Source organism: Myotis lucifugus, unplaced genomic scaffold (assembly GCF_000147115.1).
Source record: "Myotis lucifugus unplaced genomic scaffold, Myoluc2.0 scaffold_276, whole genome shotgun sequence".
NCBI classification, from domain to species: domain Eukaryota; kingdom Metazoa; phylum Chordata; class Mammalia; order Chiroptera; family Vespertilionidae; genus Myotis; species Myotis lucifugus.
Window position 1 is genome coordinate 1085400 of NW_005871324.1, and position 16695 is coordinate 1102094.

The window sequence follows — 16695 nt, forward strand, 5'->3', positions numbered from 1 at the left end:
TCTACCTCAGATGACCACTGTCCCCAACACAGTGATGCTCTGGAAGTGCTGGCCAATGTGCGTGTGTTTTTTCTTAAAGTTTTTTTAAAATATATTTTATTGATTTTTTACAGAGGAGGGGAGAGGGATAGAGTTAGAAACATCAATGAGAGAGAAACATCGATCAGCTGCCTCCTGCACACCCCCTACTGGGGATGTGCCCACAACCAAGGTACATGCCCTTGACCAGAATCGAACCTGGGACCCTTCAGTCCGCAGACCGATGCTCTAGCCACTGAGCCAAACTGGTTAGGGCAGTTTTTTGTTTTTTTTTTAAATTGATTTGATAGAGAAACAGCATTTGTTGTTCCACTTTTTTATGCATTTATTGTTCGATTCTTGTATGAGCCCTGACCAGGGATGGAACCCACAACCTTGGTGTATTGGGACGACGCTCTAACCTACTGTGCCACCCAGCCCCAGCCCAATGTGGGTTTTAAGAAAAAATGAAATAAAAGGCTCCCTATATGGAAAGGAGAGGCAAGCTTTTTATTTCCAACTGATACGACTGTTAACCTAGAAAACCCAATAAACTGAGAAGCTGTTAGAGACCTTAGAGCAGTGGTTCTCAGCCTTCTGGCCTTTTAAATACAGTTCATGTTGTGACCCAACCATAAAATTATTTTCGTTGCTACTTCATAACTGTAATGTTGCTACTGTTATGAATTGTCATGTAAATATCTGATACGCAGGATGGTCTTAGGCGACCCCTGTGAAAGGGTCGTTCGACCGCCAAAGGGGTCTCGACCCACAGGTTGAGAACCACTGCCTTAGAGTAACTCCGTAAAGTTGTTACGTATAAAATAAATACACAAGAAGATATATATAATCAACAGTGGTCCTATATATCTTAAAACAAAAATACCTAATTTACAAAGCCCACAGAATCAGAATGAACTTAAGAATCATTGAGAACACTTATGTAGAAAACTAAAATTTCTCTGATGGTTAGAGGTAGATTTGAATGACGTTATCTACCACATTCTTGTATGTGAAGACCGTATTACATGGAACTTCATTTTTCACAAACTAGTCAATTCTAATCAAAATCCCAATGACATATGCAGGGGAGTGAAGAAGTTCTGAGAAAATGATACCTGGCTCACCTGGAGGAACAGAGAAAACAAGATCTTTTAAAAGCTGCTGAAGATGTGGATGTTCAAGTGAAGTATGGAGCTACAATCAAAGGAAAGACAGGCCTGTGAACGGTGAGGAATGCAATTCAACAACGATGCAGGGACCTTAAATTTTATATCCCAAATAGATAGAGGGTTAAAAGATAAATATAAAATATTGAACCAAAAATAGACTTAAGAGGCTTTCTAAGAGCCAAAGAGAAACAGAAAGGAAAAAAATCTAATAGACCTTATTACACAGAATTTTAAAACCTCTGTACATAAAAAAATGCAGTAACAAAGATAGAAAATGTATGTGCTAAGGTGATATATACGAGTGTGTATATATTTATATATTAAAAAACAAAGAATGGAATAGTGGACAAAAGATAGAAATAAACAATTCATATGAAAGGTGGAGAAGGTAGAAAAAAATGAGTAACATTGTAATGTATCAAAATGCCAAATACGACAAGTGAGGCGATCGTGCACTTGCTATGGTGCCCATATACTAAACAACTGGCACTTCAGGGCACCCAGTAGACACAGGGCCCAGGACCCATGAAGAAGGTTTTGTTTCTTTTAAAAAGAAAGAGAAGAATTAGGATGATAATCATGAATCAAGCCTAGACTGTTGTTTGTGTTTTCCCGATGCAGATGTGATGTAGAACTTTTCCTATTTGTCTCGGAGAAGGGCCCCTGACTGCCAGGTGTCCCCGGGGACCGCACGATGCCAGGCCAGCTCACAGACACTCGGAGGCAGGCGATGGCGCACAGGTGCCCAGGCTCATCGCTGTGTCGTCACTGTGCCCTGAACAAAGACCGTCCGGGCGTCCACTCTGAACAGTGCCTGCGTCCAGATGACGGGCAAGGACATTCCTACTGATTGGTTCCTTGGTAAGGAAACTATTACTTCGCAAACACACAACCAAAAACATCCTGAGATGATTCCTTAAGCTACTCATTTCCTTTATCTAAAAAATTTCACTTCTAGAAATCTACTCTACAAAAATACTAAAGTATAACCCCAAAATGCTCCATGAAGAATGATTTATAATAGTGAAAAAAATAGAAATAGCCTCAACAGCCAACAAAAGAATATCTAATAGAATACTATGCTTCCACTTAGAATTTTTTATTTATTTTTTTTAAAAAAATATATTTTATTGACTCTTTACAGAGAGGAAGGGAGAGAGACAGAGAGTTAGAAACATCGATGAGAGAGAAACATCGATCAGCTGCCTCCTGCACATCTCCTACTGGGGATGTGCCCGCAACCCAGATACATGCCCTTGACCGGAATCGAACCCGGGACCCTTCAGTCCGCAGGCCGACGCTCTATCCACTGAGCCAAACCGGTTTCGGCTCCACTTAGAATTTTGACTCCACAGACAGTGCAGTCACTTGGAAAAAAATTCTATGCAGCTAAGCGGGGGTGGAGGGGGGGATTAAAATGACATATCTACTACGTTTAAAGTGATGAAAACAGAAATAAGGTATCAAAGTGCGAAATGCAGCTTTATTAAGAATTCTGGGTGTTTTCTCTCATTTATTCCACATTCTCTGAAATGTGGTTTTCTTGCCTCCATAATTTAGAAAGTATAAGAAAAAGCGTTTCATAAACTAGAGTGCTCTATACAAACGTCAAGTATCGTCACGGAGAAGGCCTCTTGTACTTGCTGAGAACTGAGTAGAAAGAACGTTAATTCCAGATGAACCCCGTCCTCCTGTCCCTGCAGGGAACGTGGGGATGGTCTCCAGGGAGGGGCTTCTCCCTCGGGGTGGCACTGGTGAGCTGAGCCTCGTGGTGTGAGGGGAGGCCCCGCAGGCAGCCCCAGCCTGGGGGGAAGGTGCGCTTCTAGGCACCTCTATCCGGACACTGCACCCATCCTCCCCGACCCACCGGGCTCCGCCTGCCACCGTGGACCCGGTGCCCAGGTGCGGGGCCGGCACGTCTGATGCTGACTGTGCTTCGGGGACGTGGGTGCGGCCTCTAACGAAGGACTCTGGGTGGAGCCACTTGTGAGGTGAGTCCAGGAAACCGCTTTTCCCCAGACTCCCGCCTCCAAGAGTATCCTCCTCGCCAGCAATACAATAATGTTTGCTTGGAGGCACTACTGTTCATAATTCTGGATTAAAAATTCTTCCTGTTATTCTAAATATCAGTCCACAGATGAAATTCTTGATCTAAGTCATGCCAGGAGCCTGAGGACATGATTGACAGACTTTTTATCTGCAGGAAAGATCTAATCCCCGGTCAGTGACTCCCAAACCCACCAGAGGAAGCAGGACCCTGGGACATCAACCCGCCTCCCCACAGGGCATCCCTTCTCCGGGAGGGAGGCCGCTCCTGGGAGGGGTCTGCTGTGGCACATACAGGAGTCCCCGTGCTCCCCGTTCTCCGGGAAAGCGGCCAGGTGACAAGCACAACACGTTACTTCCCAGGTTTGCTGCCCAGAGGCAAGTTCCTGCTGGCGGAGGGCTGAACCACACACAGGAGCTCTGCCACGTCCAGTGAGTTTACGGGGTCCAAGCCGCTCACACCCACGCCGCCGGCACCCAGCAGGCCGCTGGGAACACAGTACGTGCTCAGCAGATGCTTGTTGAGCTGGATGGCAAAGGGCTTCTCTTGGTGGTGTGTCCTCTGGTGCTCAGCGAGGTGGGTGCTCCAGCTGAACGCTTCGCCACATTCGTTACATTTAAACGGCTTCTCCCCAGAGTGGGTTTTCTGGTGTTTAATGAGACAGTGATTCTGGCTGAACGCCCGGCCACACTGGCCGCACTTATAGGGCTTCTCGCCCGTGTGGATCCGCTGGTGCACGATGAGGGACGACTGGCAGCTGAAGGCCTTCCAGCACCGGCTGCAGTCGAACGGCTTCTCGCCCGTGTGGACCCGCTGGTGCACGATGAGGTAGGAGTGGGAGCTGAAGGCTTTCCCACACTCGTTGCACTTGAAGGGCTTCTCCCCGCTGTGGATCCGCTGGTGCACAACCAGGTAGGAGTGGCAGATGAAGCCCTTTCCGCAGTCCCCGCACTTGAAGGGCTTCTCGCCCGAGTGGATCCTCTGGTGGAGGGTGAGGCGCGAGCGGTTATTGAAGGCCTTCGCGCAGTCGCTGCATTTGAAGGGCTTGTCGCCGTTGTGGATTTTCTCGTGCACGGTCAGGGATGAGTGGCAGGTGAAGGCCTTCCCGCACTCGCCGCACTTGTACGGCTTCTCCCCCGTGTGGATCCGGTGGTGCCGGGTCAGGTGCGTCCTCTGGTTGAAGGCCTTCCCGCACTCGCCGCACTTGTAGGGCTTCTCCCCGGTGTGCACCCTGCGGTGCATGCTGAGCAGCGAGCTGCAGCTGAAGGCCTTCTCGCAGCCCGTGCACTTGTAGGGCCGCTCGCCGGTGTGCGTCCGGTGGTGCACGTTCAGCGACGAGTGGCAGCTGAAGGCCTTGCCGCACTCGCCGCAGAGGAAGGGCTTCTCCCCGGTGTGGATCCTCTGGTGCTCGAGGAGGTTGGTCCTCCAGGTGAAGGCCTTGCCGCACTCGCTACACCTGTAGGCCTTCTCCCGGGCGTGCCAGCGCTGGTGCAGGCTGAGGGACGAGCGCTGGTGGAAGGCCTTCCCGCACTGGCCACACGCGAAGGGACCCTCCCCGGCCCCCGCGCTCGGAGGCCTGTGGGCGGGGGGCTTCCTGTGTTCACTGGCCTGGCAGCCGTTTCTCCCCGGGCCGGGTGACAGCCTCGGGTGCTGGGAGACAACCTCCCGGGACTGGCGATTCTCGGTGCGTCTGTGAGGAGACCCTCGCTCTGCAGGAATGAGAGTCCCTGTGCTCTGCTGGGTGGAGAGGGGGCACCCAAAGGGGCAAAGCCCCCGCAGACGCCCGGTGTACCTGCCGCTGCTCCTCTGTGGAACTCTCCCCACAGCCGGGGGGCCCGCACCTCCAGAGCACAGCCTCACCTCTCGACAGAGCAGCCGCCGGGCCCTCCCAGGCCCACCCATCGCCTGGGCCGAGGCTGTGGAGACAGGACCTCAGCGGCCCCTCCACCACCGACTCCTGTGCTGGCTCTTCCTTGCGGCTACCCTGCTGCTGACATGGCTCCTTCACCTCAGGCCGGGGCTCCCGCTCTGCAAGAAGCGGAAACGCAGTTTTCTGTAAGCAGGCGAGGAGTGGCCCTGGCACTGGGGCCTGGAGGTGCAGAGAAGCATAGAAAAGAGCAGAGACCGACAGAGGGCGCTCAAGAGCACAGGTGGGAGGGCACATGCAGGGTGAGACAGGCAAACAAGCTGGTAAGAAGGGCAGAGGAGAAAGAAACAGGGAAAGGAGACCCCGAAGGGAATTCCAAAAAGAGCCAGGGGGTCAAGGGTCATGGATATGATTCACTTTTTAAAAAATATATTTTTTTGTTGACTTCAGAGAGGAAGGGGGAGAGAGATAGAAACATCAGTGATGAGAGAAAATCATTGATTGGCTGCTTCCTGCACACCCGCCACTAGGGATCAAGCCCACAACCCAGGCATGTGCCCTTGACTGGAATCAAACCGGGGACCCTTCAGTCCACAGGCTGATGCTCTATCCACTGAGCCCACCAGCTAGGGCTATGATTCACTTATTGAAACATCTGATAGACTGTTGTGTGTCAGAACCAGGTCAGTGCTGGCTGGGATAAATACAAGTCCAAAAACCATAAATTTAAAATGTCCTGCCCTGGCTGGTTGGTTAGAGTCTCGTCCCAATATGCCAAGGTTGTGGGTTCGACTCTGGTCAGGCACCTCCAAGAAGCAATGAATCCATCAATAAGTGGAACAACAGCCTGGCTGGCGTGGCTCAGTGGTTGAGTGTTGACCTATGAACCAGGGGTCATGGTTCAATTCCCAGTCAGGCCACATGCCCAGGTTGCAGGCTCAATCCCAAGTGTGGGGTGTACAGGAGGCAGCTGATCAATAATTCTCTCTCATCATTGATATTTCTATCTCTCCCTCTCCCTTCCTCTCTGAAATCAATAAAAATACATATATTAAAAAAATTGGTGGAACAAGTGGATAGAGCGTCGGCCTGTGGACTGAAAGGTCCCAGGTTCGATTCCGGTCAAGGGCATGTACCTGGGTTGCGGGCACATCCCCAGTGGGAGATGTGCAGGAGGCAGCTGATCGATGTTTCTCTCTCATCGATGTTTCTAACTCTCTATCTCTCTCCCTTCCTCTCTGTAAAAAATCAATAAAATATATTAAAAAAAAATACGTATATTAAAAACATTGGTGGAACAATAAATTGATGTTTCTCAAGTTAATAAATTTAAAAAAGAGACTCATTTACTTCATACCCTATAAAAAAAAAAGAAAAATTTAAATGTCCCTTGTTTCAGAGGGGAAAAAGAACTCCCCCACCACTCCCTCTCTGAAATCAATACAAATATATTTTTTTAAAAAAAGAAAAAAAAATACTGCCTAACCGGTTTGGCTCAGTGGATAGAGCGTTGGCCTGTGGACTCAAGGGTCCCAGGTTCGATTCCGGTCAAGGGCATGTACCTTGGCTGCAGGCACATACCCAGTAGGGAATGTGCAGGAGGCAGCTGATCGATGTTTCTCTCTCATCGATGTTTCTGACTCTCTATCCCTCTCCCTTCCTCTCTGTAAAAAATCAATAAAATATATTTAAAAAAAATTACTGCTGTCTCCTGCCAACAGAAGACAGATGTCTTTGCCCGTTTTCTTGCTATATTCCCAGCACTGTGCCTGGCACACAGCCAGTGCTCAAGGAATGAAGGAAGGGAGGGAAGCGGGAGGGTTCTAGAAGGGGCACTGAGCAGGTGCAGGTGGAGCTGGGGCAGTGGACTGTGGAAGGAAAAGGGCTGTGATGGGAGGGCCACATGGGGGGGTAGGAGGGGTGCTGGGGGCGGGGGCTCCACATCCTTCCATTGCACCCCCCTCTCACCTGGACGAGCCCCTCCCGGGACTTCTCTGGGCACCGGCCATGGCTCTTCGCCTCGTTCCAGATGGGAGATCACTTCTGGCTTACAGACCGGAGGCCCTGCTTGTGGGGGGGAAGCGGCATGTGGGCTGCAGCTCTCTCTCCAGAACCAGCGATAGGACAGGAGAGCCCCGGAACAGCACGAGCTGGCACTGAGCGGTGTGGCCGTCCCCGAGGATGGGGGTCGCAGAATGGGAACCCAAATTGAGGCATGCATTCTGAGGAACCCATGGGTATTCCCCCCCACCCCCCCCAATCTCCCTTGGAAAGTCCAGGGCAGGTTGGGCTTCCAGGAGCCTATCCTCCCTCTCCCTCTCCCTCTCATTCTGGCTCGCCTGTGTCCAGCCACACCTCCAGGCACGGGTGCCAGTCGGCCACAGAGCCCACCCCCCACGCCAGGCTGGTGCGGAAGGGGACTCAGTAGTACCTGAGGTGTGTGCCCAGACCACAGGCTCCGAGCCTCGGGAGCCTCTTACCCAGGGCGAGAAGGTTCCGGTAGTTCTCCAGCATCACGTCCCGGTACAGGGCCCTCTGAGGAGAGTCCAGCTGCCCCCACTCCTCCTGGGTGAAGTCTACGGCCACATCCCTGAAAGTCACCGATTCCTGGGATGACACACATTCTCAGTCACCCAGGGCGGGAGGGATTCCGACTGGGTTCCTGCTTCCAAGGGAATTAGGGTTAACCCTGGTGACCTTCTCCCAAGCCTGGAAGGTTGTGCTTCGACGCCATCTGTCATACAGTCCCACGTACACACCACAGCTGGGCCAGGAATCGCCATCTGGACCTGGCTTTCTGGACCCGAAGGGCCCGGCTAACTGGGCAGCCCCTGTGCCTGCCACGACGGGCAGAAAGCTGCTGTGAGGAGTTCTGGGTAAGAATGTCAAACTCAGAGAACTTGAAAGAATAACACAAAGAACCCAGAAACCCCGGGCAAATCTCACCGCTGCCAAAGGCCCTGACCCTAAGGAAGCAAACCAAACCCTGTGCGTATCAGCAAGTTCTGAGCCCAAGAGACCAAAGGAGCCGTTCCATGTCCGTCCTGCCTGCCCCTCCCTCCTTCCTGCTGACCTCTGCTCCCTGCCCTCCCAGGCCTGAGTCCTGGCCCATCCCTCCTCCAAAGCCGGTCACTCAGGTTCCAAGTGTCACAAATGCCCCTAATGACTCCACCAGTACTCGAGCCCTCAAATCCTAGGCTTCTACCACGTGGGGCTCCGCCCTGAGCCTCCAGCTGTGGCCCCTAACAGTCTCCACACTCATGCTCCCCCGCCACGCCACCCCACCCCACCCCACCGGGTCAGACAATAAGCTCTCAAGGCCGCCACAGCTCTGCCCTCAGGCAGCAGACTAACTGCTCTTTTTCAAGATGCTGGTGCCATGGCCGCCTGGCTGACTGTGTATGTGGGATGTAGTTACGTTAAACATAAGAGCGAAGAATAAACCAAGGAGGGAAGTCTGGTTCCCACCTTTAAGCATTTGCTGGGGAGTGTCTGGTGTGGGGCCAAGCTCCCGGGGGGCACCAGACTCCTCGAGAAGCTCTGGATCCACATCAGCACCCAAGTCAGGCGAGGGGCGCAGACTGTCAGCCTTGAGAAGAGGCCTCACGCCTACCAGGAGCTTACCAGGTAGTCAGCAAAAGTGGGGACCCCTCTGGGGTCACAGGGGTTTGACCTTTAGTTCTAAAAATGGCTTAAAGCCCTGGCCTGTTTGGCTCAGTGGATAGAGCATTGGCCTGTGGACTGAAGGGTCCCGGGTTCGATTCCCGGTCAGGGCACATGCCTGGGTTGCAGGCTCCATCCCGTGTGGGGCATGCAGGAGGCAGCTGATCCATGGTTCTCTCTCATCATTGATGTTTCTCTCTCTCTCTCCCTCTCCCTTCCTCTCTGAAATCAATAAAAAAATATATATATTTTTAAATATATTTTATTGATTTTTTACAGAGAGGAAGGGAGAGAGATAGAGAGTTAGAAACATCGATCAGCTGCCTCTTGCACATCTCCTACTGGGGATGTGCCCGCAACCCAGGTACATGCCCTTGACTGGAATCGAACCTGGGACCTTTCAGTCCGCAGGCCGACGCTCTATCCACTGAGCCAAACCGGTTTCGGCAAAAATATATTTAAAAAATAAAAGTAAAAAAAATAAAAGTGGCTTATACTTTTTACTTTATTTGTTGATTTTAGAGAGAGGTGATGGGGGGGAGAAAGAGAGAAATATTGGTTTGTTGTTCCACTTATTTTCACATTCGTTGGTTGCTTTCTTGTATGTGCCCTGACAGGGATTGAACCCACAATCTTGACGGATCAGGATGATGCTCTAACCAATGAGCTTCACGGCCAGGGCAGAATACATATTCAAGTGCACACAGAACATTTACCAAGATAAACCACATTCTGGGCAATAAAATAGGTCTTAGTACATTTGAAAGAATTCAAATTATGCAAAGTTCCTTTTCTGACTACCACAGAATGAAATGAAAAATCCATCATAAAAAGACATCGGAAAATCCCCCAAATGTTTGGAAACTAAACAACACGCTACTAAAAAATGCACTGCTGAAGAAGAAATCACAACTATTTTGAACTAAAAATAAAAATGCAACATAAAATTTGTGGGATGTACCCAAGGCAGTGCTTAGAGGGAAATTTCTAGCAATGAATGCTGTATGCAGAGAGAAGAGTGTCAAATCAATATCCAAGATTCAACCTTAAGAAATCAGCATACAGCCGAAACCGGTTTGGCTCAGTGGATAGAGCATCGGCCTGTGGACTGAAAGGTCCGAGGTTCGATTCTGGTCAAGGGCATGTACTTGGGTTTCGGGCACATCCCCAGTAGGAGATGTGCAGGAGGCAGCTGATCGATGTTTCTCTCTCATCGATGTTTCTAACTATCTCTCTCCCTTCCTCTCTGTAAAAAGTCAATAAAATATATTAAAAAGAAAAAAAAAGAAAAAGAAATCAGCATACAGCTCTAACCAATAACTTCTCTTAAAAAAAATTTTCCCTCTTTGTTGATTTTTAGAGAGGAAAAGAGAGGGATGGAGAGAGAGAAACATCAATGAGAGAGAAACATCAATTCGCTACCTCCTGTACACCCACTCTCCTGCACCCCCCCCACGTCTCCCCAATGGGACTGAGCCTGCAACCCAGGCATGTGCCCTGACCCGGAACTGAACCAGTGACCTCTTAGTTCATGGGTTAACGCTTAACCACTGAGCCACATCAGCCTGGCATCTCCTAAGGATATTCTATTACTCTGATCACAGTGCCAACATCACACCCCAAAAAATTAATATTGATACAATATGACCTAAGATACAATCAATCCATTTTCAAATTTCCTCAACTGTCCCAAACTGCCTTTGATGGAATTTTTGGATCTGTGAGGCATTGAGAATCATGTATTGCATTTGATTGTCATGTCTCTTGAGTATTTTACAGAATTACAGAACATTCCAACACATTACAGAAGCTGGGCACATCTCACAATACGTGTTTGATAGCTATTTCTACCTGTCTGTAATCAGACCTCATCTCTTTCAAGTGGGAGGTTAACAGAATCACAAAATCCTACCACTGCTCTAGACCTTTTTACTCCCCCACACTCTCCTTATCAACCATATCCTTCTAAATACTATGATGGGTAGGGGTAGTGTAGATGTTAGAACAAAACCCGAAGTCTCTAAAGAAGGATTTGGGTCCTGCTTAGCTGCAGAAGTGGCCCCAGAGCCAATTCCTTGCTGAGCCCCCAGATCCTCTAAAACTCCAGGTTTTACATGAGGCCCATGTCAAGGGCCCAGTACAGAGGAAAAGCACGCAGGGACACACCCCCTACCATCACTCTTACCCCAGCACTGCAACACAGCCCTTCCTTTAGCTGTCCCACACCAGATTTCATACCAGAAAACTCCCCCAAGCAGGTCCAACCACCACCACCATCGCCTGGGTCTTCATGTGGAGATGAGCAAAGTGATCTCAATGTGACCTGCTTGCTGGAGCTCTGCTAAAACCACTCTTTGGAGCTCCTGGCACAGTGCGGGTCCTGGGCAACTGACCCCCCCATTGGACACTCCTGGGGCATCACCTGGAACTGTTCCCAAGCCCAGAGCTTCCTGAAGAAGCCTGCCAACCCTCTTCATAAAGAACAAGATGTTAAAAAGCAAAAACAAAAACAAAACCACCAGCCTTAGTTAGTTTGGCTCAATGGATAGAGCATGGGCCTGCGGACTGAACGGTCCCGGGTGCGATTACAGTCAAGGGCACATGCCTGGGTTGTGGGCTCGATCCCCAGTGTGGGGCATGCAGGAGGCAGCTGATCAATGATTCTCATCGTTACTGTTTCTATCTCTCCCGCTTTCTTCCTCTCTGAGATCACTAAAAATATATTAAAAAACAAACAAACAAAAAAACCAAGATGTTCAGAAGTAAGAAAAGACAGCCACTCACCTCAGACCTGGCTTCCAGGAGACCCTGACCCCATTTATCCTCTGGATTATCTTTGAGAAGAGCAAGGTCCCGAGAGGACAGAGCTGGGAAGGAGAAATGAGTAACGGGCTGTTCAGTCACAGCCCCCAGGTGCACTGACGGCGCTAAAAACCACTCCACACCTGGCGCCCAGGACCATCAGAGGCTCAGGAGCCACCCCCGCAGGTGGGGTGGGGATCGAGCCCGGGTACGTGGCATAACCTGATACAGAATCGGGGGTTAATTCTGCCACTCAGCGTCAGACGCTGCAGTTAAGAAGGAAAACACTGCCATTTCCTTCCACTCATCAGCACGCTCGACAGTGGGAACAAATGGCTGGGCGCGGTGGAGCCAGCAGCCCGACTCGGCTGGTGCTCTGGGAAACCAACCTGACCTGTCAGTCTCCTCAATGCAAACCCACAGGCCCACTGCCTGAAAGAGCCGATTGTACCTGTCTCCGGGGGCTTCGGGGCAGGGGTCTCCATGGCGGCCCTTGGCAGCGTCCCCCGGAGGCGTGGGCAGCTCTGCAGCCACCTGGGCCCCCGGCCAGGCCAAGAGGAGCGGGTCCTGCTCCTGGGGCTCAGGGACAGGCCCCGCGGGGTCGCGCACGCACTCCCGGCTGCACGGTCACACAGGTCCTGCGCTCCGCCGCGGTCCGGGTCAGGCAGGCTTAGCAGGAGCCCCGCACCCCAGGCTGCGCTCACACCCCATCGCCGCGCCGCACTCCTCCCGGCACCGCGCGCGGGGCCAGGCAGGCCTGGGGCTCAGCCACCTGGAGACAGTGGGCGCGGAGTGGGGCCGGCAGACGGACCCCGGGGCAGATGGACAGACTGACCGACGGACGGACACGCGAGAGAGCCAACCGGCCTCCCACAAAAGGACAACGACCACCACAAAGGAGCAGCCTGGCGTCCGCCGTGGGAAAGTGCGCCTGCGCGGACCGGACGCGAACTACAGTTCCCCAGAACCTTCATACCACGCAGACAGCGCACTCCATTTCCCAGAGGGCGTCGGGGCACCAGAGTAGCCCTGACGTCCGCCCTCCGAGTGTGTAGCACAGCCTTCTGGGCAATGTAGTTCCGGGGCCTGAAACTATGCGCCCCGGCCCCGCCCCACTCACCGCCCTCCATTGGCCGTTTTTTGTCTTCCCCGGAGGCATGGGCAGATCTGTAACCACCTGGGCCCCAGGCCAGACCCAGAGGAGCGGGTCCTGCTCCTGAGGCTCAGGAACAGCACCCTGCAGGGAAAGCCCGCGGGGTCGCACACGCACTCCCGGCTGCACAGACACACTGGCCCTGCGCTCCGCCGAGGTTCGAACCAGGCAGCCCAGCAGGAGCCCCGCACCCCAGACTGTGCTCACATCCCGCCGCCACGCCCCACGCATGCCGTCGCACACTCCTCTTGTGCACCAAGCGCCGGGCCTATGGCTCAGCCACCTGGAGCCAGCGGGCGTGGAGTGCGGCCAGGAGTGAGGCCCCGGGGCGGACGAACAGACCGAACGGACTGCTTCCCACAAAAGCAACAGCCATAAAGGAGCAGGGCGGCGTCGCCACGGGAAAATGTGCCGGCACAGCCCCGACGCAAACTACTGCCCCCGGGAGCCTTTGCACTTCGCTCTCGGCCGACTCCATTTCCCAGAGGGCGTTGGAGTACCGGAGCTGCTCTGACGTTTCGACCCCGTAGAGCCTTCTGGGAGATGTAGTTTCGGTATCGGAAACCGTGAGCTCTGGTCCCGCCCCCAATTGGAGTCGTTCCTAGAGAAAGGTGCCCTGAACGTGGAATTGTCCTTTAGGTGTATGGCTTTCCTATCTGTGTGGGCCCTGGCCTACCTCCATCTCTGCAGGAAAGTCTCAGGTCCCCCCTTAGGACGCTAGAGGTGGTGAGTGGGGCCGTCAATGGTGTTTTCCAGGGGCCTGCCTAGGGACCCTGCCCGTTCTGGAGAGAGGTACTTTGGAATCCCCTATGGGGGGAGGTGCAGGGGGAGGAGGAGTTAAAGCTCCAGCTCTTCTCTCAGACCAGGTTCCTCGGAGCGCTCTCTCTCTCTCTCTCTCTCTCTCTCTCTCTCTCATCAATAAATAAACATTTAAAAGACAGGCCATCTGCAATTCAGGGTCCAGACAGCAGAGCATTCCAGAACAGATAGACCTGCTCATTAGGTCACAGGCCTCCCCCTGCCACTGCATGTCCTCTCAGCCTCTGTCATCTCTACTGCCCTTACCGTCTCCTGGCCAGCAGTCTCATTCTGGGATCTGAGAGGGGGGAACACAGGCGAGGCAACAGGGGTTGCAAGAGGTGAGATAGGAAGGACTAATCCAGAACTGAATCCTGAGTAATGGCTCAAGCCAGACCTTCTGGCTTAGTCAGCTGAGGCCCTGCTATATGGCCTGTACTTCGGGAACCCAAAGGACACAGTAGCCTTCCCTTCTTTATATATATATATATATTATTGATTTCAGAGAGGAAAGGAGAGGGAGAGAGTTATAGAAACATCAGTAATGAGAGAATCATTGATCAGCTGCCTCCTGCACACGCACTACTGGGGATCAAGCCCGCAACCCCGTCATGTGCCCTTGACCAGAATCGAACCCGGGACTCTTCAGTCCACAGTCAGAGGCTCTATCCACTGAGCAAAACCGGCTAGGGTGCCTTCCCTTCCTAAGAGTCCAATGCCCAGGGTCCAGGCCCTACCCACGCAGGCCTCATTCGCTCACCCTCCAAAGGCCCAGCCAGCCTAACACAACCTAACAGGTGTGTAGTGGAGGAAATGGAGTTCTTTGGGTTCCTCGGGGAAATAAGTTTCCTGAGGCTCCCATGGAGGATGGGGTTTCGTGGAAAGCTTTATTGATGATGTAACATTAAAGGGGTCCCCTCCAAGGTCCCATCTATGTCCACCCTTGCCTCTCCTGGCTCTCATAGCCACATCTGCTGTCAGCAAATCCGAGTCTCTACCGAGCCCTCTCCCCACACTCCTGGCCTCCTTGTCGGTCCCTCCTGGGGACCTTAGGGGTCTCTCATTTCACAGAACAGAACTTAATTTGAGCTCAGAGAGGGCAGAGCCTACAGGTCGCACAGCCTGGATCTCACAGGCTCAGGAGGGAATCCAGGACTTTTGTCAGCAGTATTTTAATTACTGGGGCAGAGGGCAGGGGATGGTTAATGAGGCTCGAGGGATCAGCTGAGCCAGATGCTGGAGGGCCCAGCAGGCCAGGTGACTCAGGAGGAATGGGGCCACCTGAGGGGTTGACAGAGGGCCAAGTTCTCACCTCCTCTGCACCTTCCAGAGAGACAGGCTGCAATGAACAAATGAGTGAATGAATGAACTAATAAACAGAGGGGACCCAGGCCTCTTACAGTGGTTGGGGCCAGGCAGGTCTGCCAATGAACAGGGTCCACAGCACATCCCCCCTACCGCCCCAACCCCTCCCCCCCCCTCCCGCACACACACACATACACACGGAGCTGCATAGAGGCTAGGCCCCTGTAGGCCCTGAGATCCCAGTCCAGCTGGATCTATGCCAGGCCCTCCCTCTCCACAATTTGCTGGGGAGGCCCCATGGCACGCAAAGTCCTAACTAGCCCCTAGGGTGCAGTGAGAACAACATACTGGGTGGGGATACTGCCCACCAGGGGGGCCCACAGCACACTGTCCATGGCCCTGCCATAGGCAGCATTGCACGTGTGAAGACACCAGGTACCGGGGTGAGAAAGTGGTTCAGGGTGCAGTGGTGAAGGGCTCCCATAGAAGATGGCAGAGCCCTAACTGGTTTGGCTCAGTGGATAGAGCATCGGCCTGCGGACTCAAGGGTCCCAGGTTCGATTCTGGTCAAGGGCATGTACCTTGGTTGCTGGCACATCCCCAGCGGGGAGTGTGCAGGAGGCAGCTGATCGATGTTTCTCATTGATGTTTCTAACTCTCTATCCCTCTCCCTTCTTCTCTATAAAAAATCAATAAAATATATATATATATATTTAAAAAAAAGAAGAAGAAGATGGCAGAGACAGGAAAGGCAGCAGGGATGGTCATAAGGGCCTCAAGTGCCAGGTAGAGGAGGTACACTGGCTGCCCTGGGTGGGTGAGGGAAGGGGGAGGAAGTCCACCCCATAGAGGACCCTCAGCCCTAGGCTCCTTCACCCAGCTACTCCTCCATCCAACATTCAGCATGATTAGCATCACTGAGTACCACGTGATCCAGACCTGTGCTCAGGGACCCTTCTGTGGCTCCAGGTGGACCGAGAACAGAAAGCCAGTTAAACTGACTGTGAGAGATGCTGTGGGGGAGGGGCCTGAACTACCTGGTTGGTGTGAGGTGGTTAAAGAAGGCTGCCAGGCAGAAGTGAGATGAATGAGATTGGCCAGGCACGTGGGGATGGGGAGGACATTCCTGCCAGGAGAACTGGCCTAAGCAAAGGCCCAGAGGGGTGAAGGTTATTGGGTTAGAGGAAGTTTAAAAAGTGTGGCTGAGCCCTGACCGGTTTGGCTCAGTGGATAGATCGTCGGCCTGTGGACTGAAAGGTCCCAGGTTCGATTCCAGTCAAGGGCATGTACCTTGGTTGCGGGCGCATCCCCAGTAGGGAGTGTGCAGGAGGCAGCTGATTGATGTTTCTCTCTCATCGATGTTTCTAGCTCTCCTTTCCTCTCTGTAAAAAGTCAATAAAATATATATATTTTTTAAAAGTGTGGCTGAACATAAACAGTGTGAGATGGGCTGGGACCTCCAGCGCCTCCTGGAGTTTGAGGAAGTGTCCATGACAAGGATGGATCGCTGCAGCTGTGTGTGGACTGTGGGGGGTAGAATAGGGAGACAACAGTGGCCTGGACTATGCCATGGAAGGAGGTGGCTCGAGCCAGTGAGGAGGGCTGCTGGGTCCATGACCACACCTGCTTCCCCCTGACTGTGATGTCGAGGTTGTGAGCTCGTATCCTAACTCTGGTCTCAGCACCTGGGCTTCTGCAACTCTTGCTCCAAGCCCTGTCACCCTGGCCAGAGGCTAGGCCAAGGCCTTGGTTGGGACCCAGGGACAGCGCGTTGTGGGGGGCGGGGTGGTGCACAATTACAACAGGAAGCCGGCGCTGTGCCCCCCCCCCCCAAAGCCCCCTGGGGCTCTGCCACACCACACGGGTGTCG

The 16695-nt window shown here is 52.6% G+C and overlaps 1 protein-coding gene and 1 non-coding gene across 2 annotated transcripts; one reads left to right on the plus strand and one right to left on the minus strand.

The window, feature by feature from the left end:
• Positions 1-2646: 2646 nt before the first annotated feature.
• Positions 2647-12573, minus strand: LOC102434002 (zinc finger protein 74). Its single transcript, XM_014465034.2, is given in 6 exon segments — positions 2647-4995; positions 4997-5265; positions 7073-7168; positions 7585-7711; positions 11552-11634; positions 12021-12573. Coding segments are annotated over 6 exon segments (2016 nt in total). The 5' UTR covers positions 12055-12573; the 3' UTR covers positions 2647-3588.
• Positions 8808-8880, plus strand: TRNAH-GUG. Its single transcript has one exon. It is a non-coding gene; the product is annotated as a tRNA-His (tRNA).
• Positions 12574-16695: the final 4122 nt, after the last annotated feature.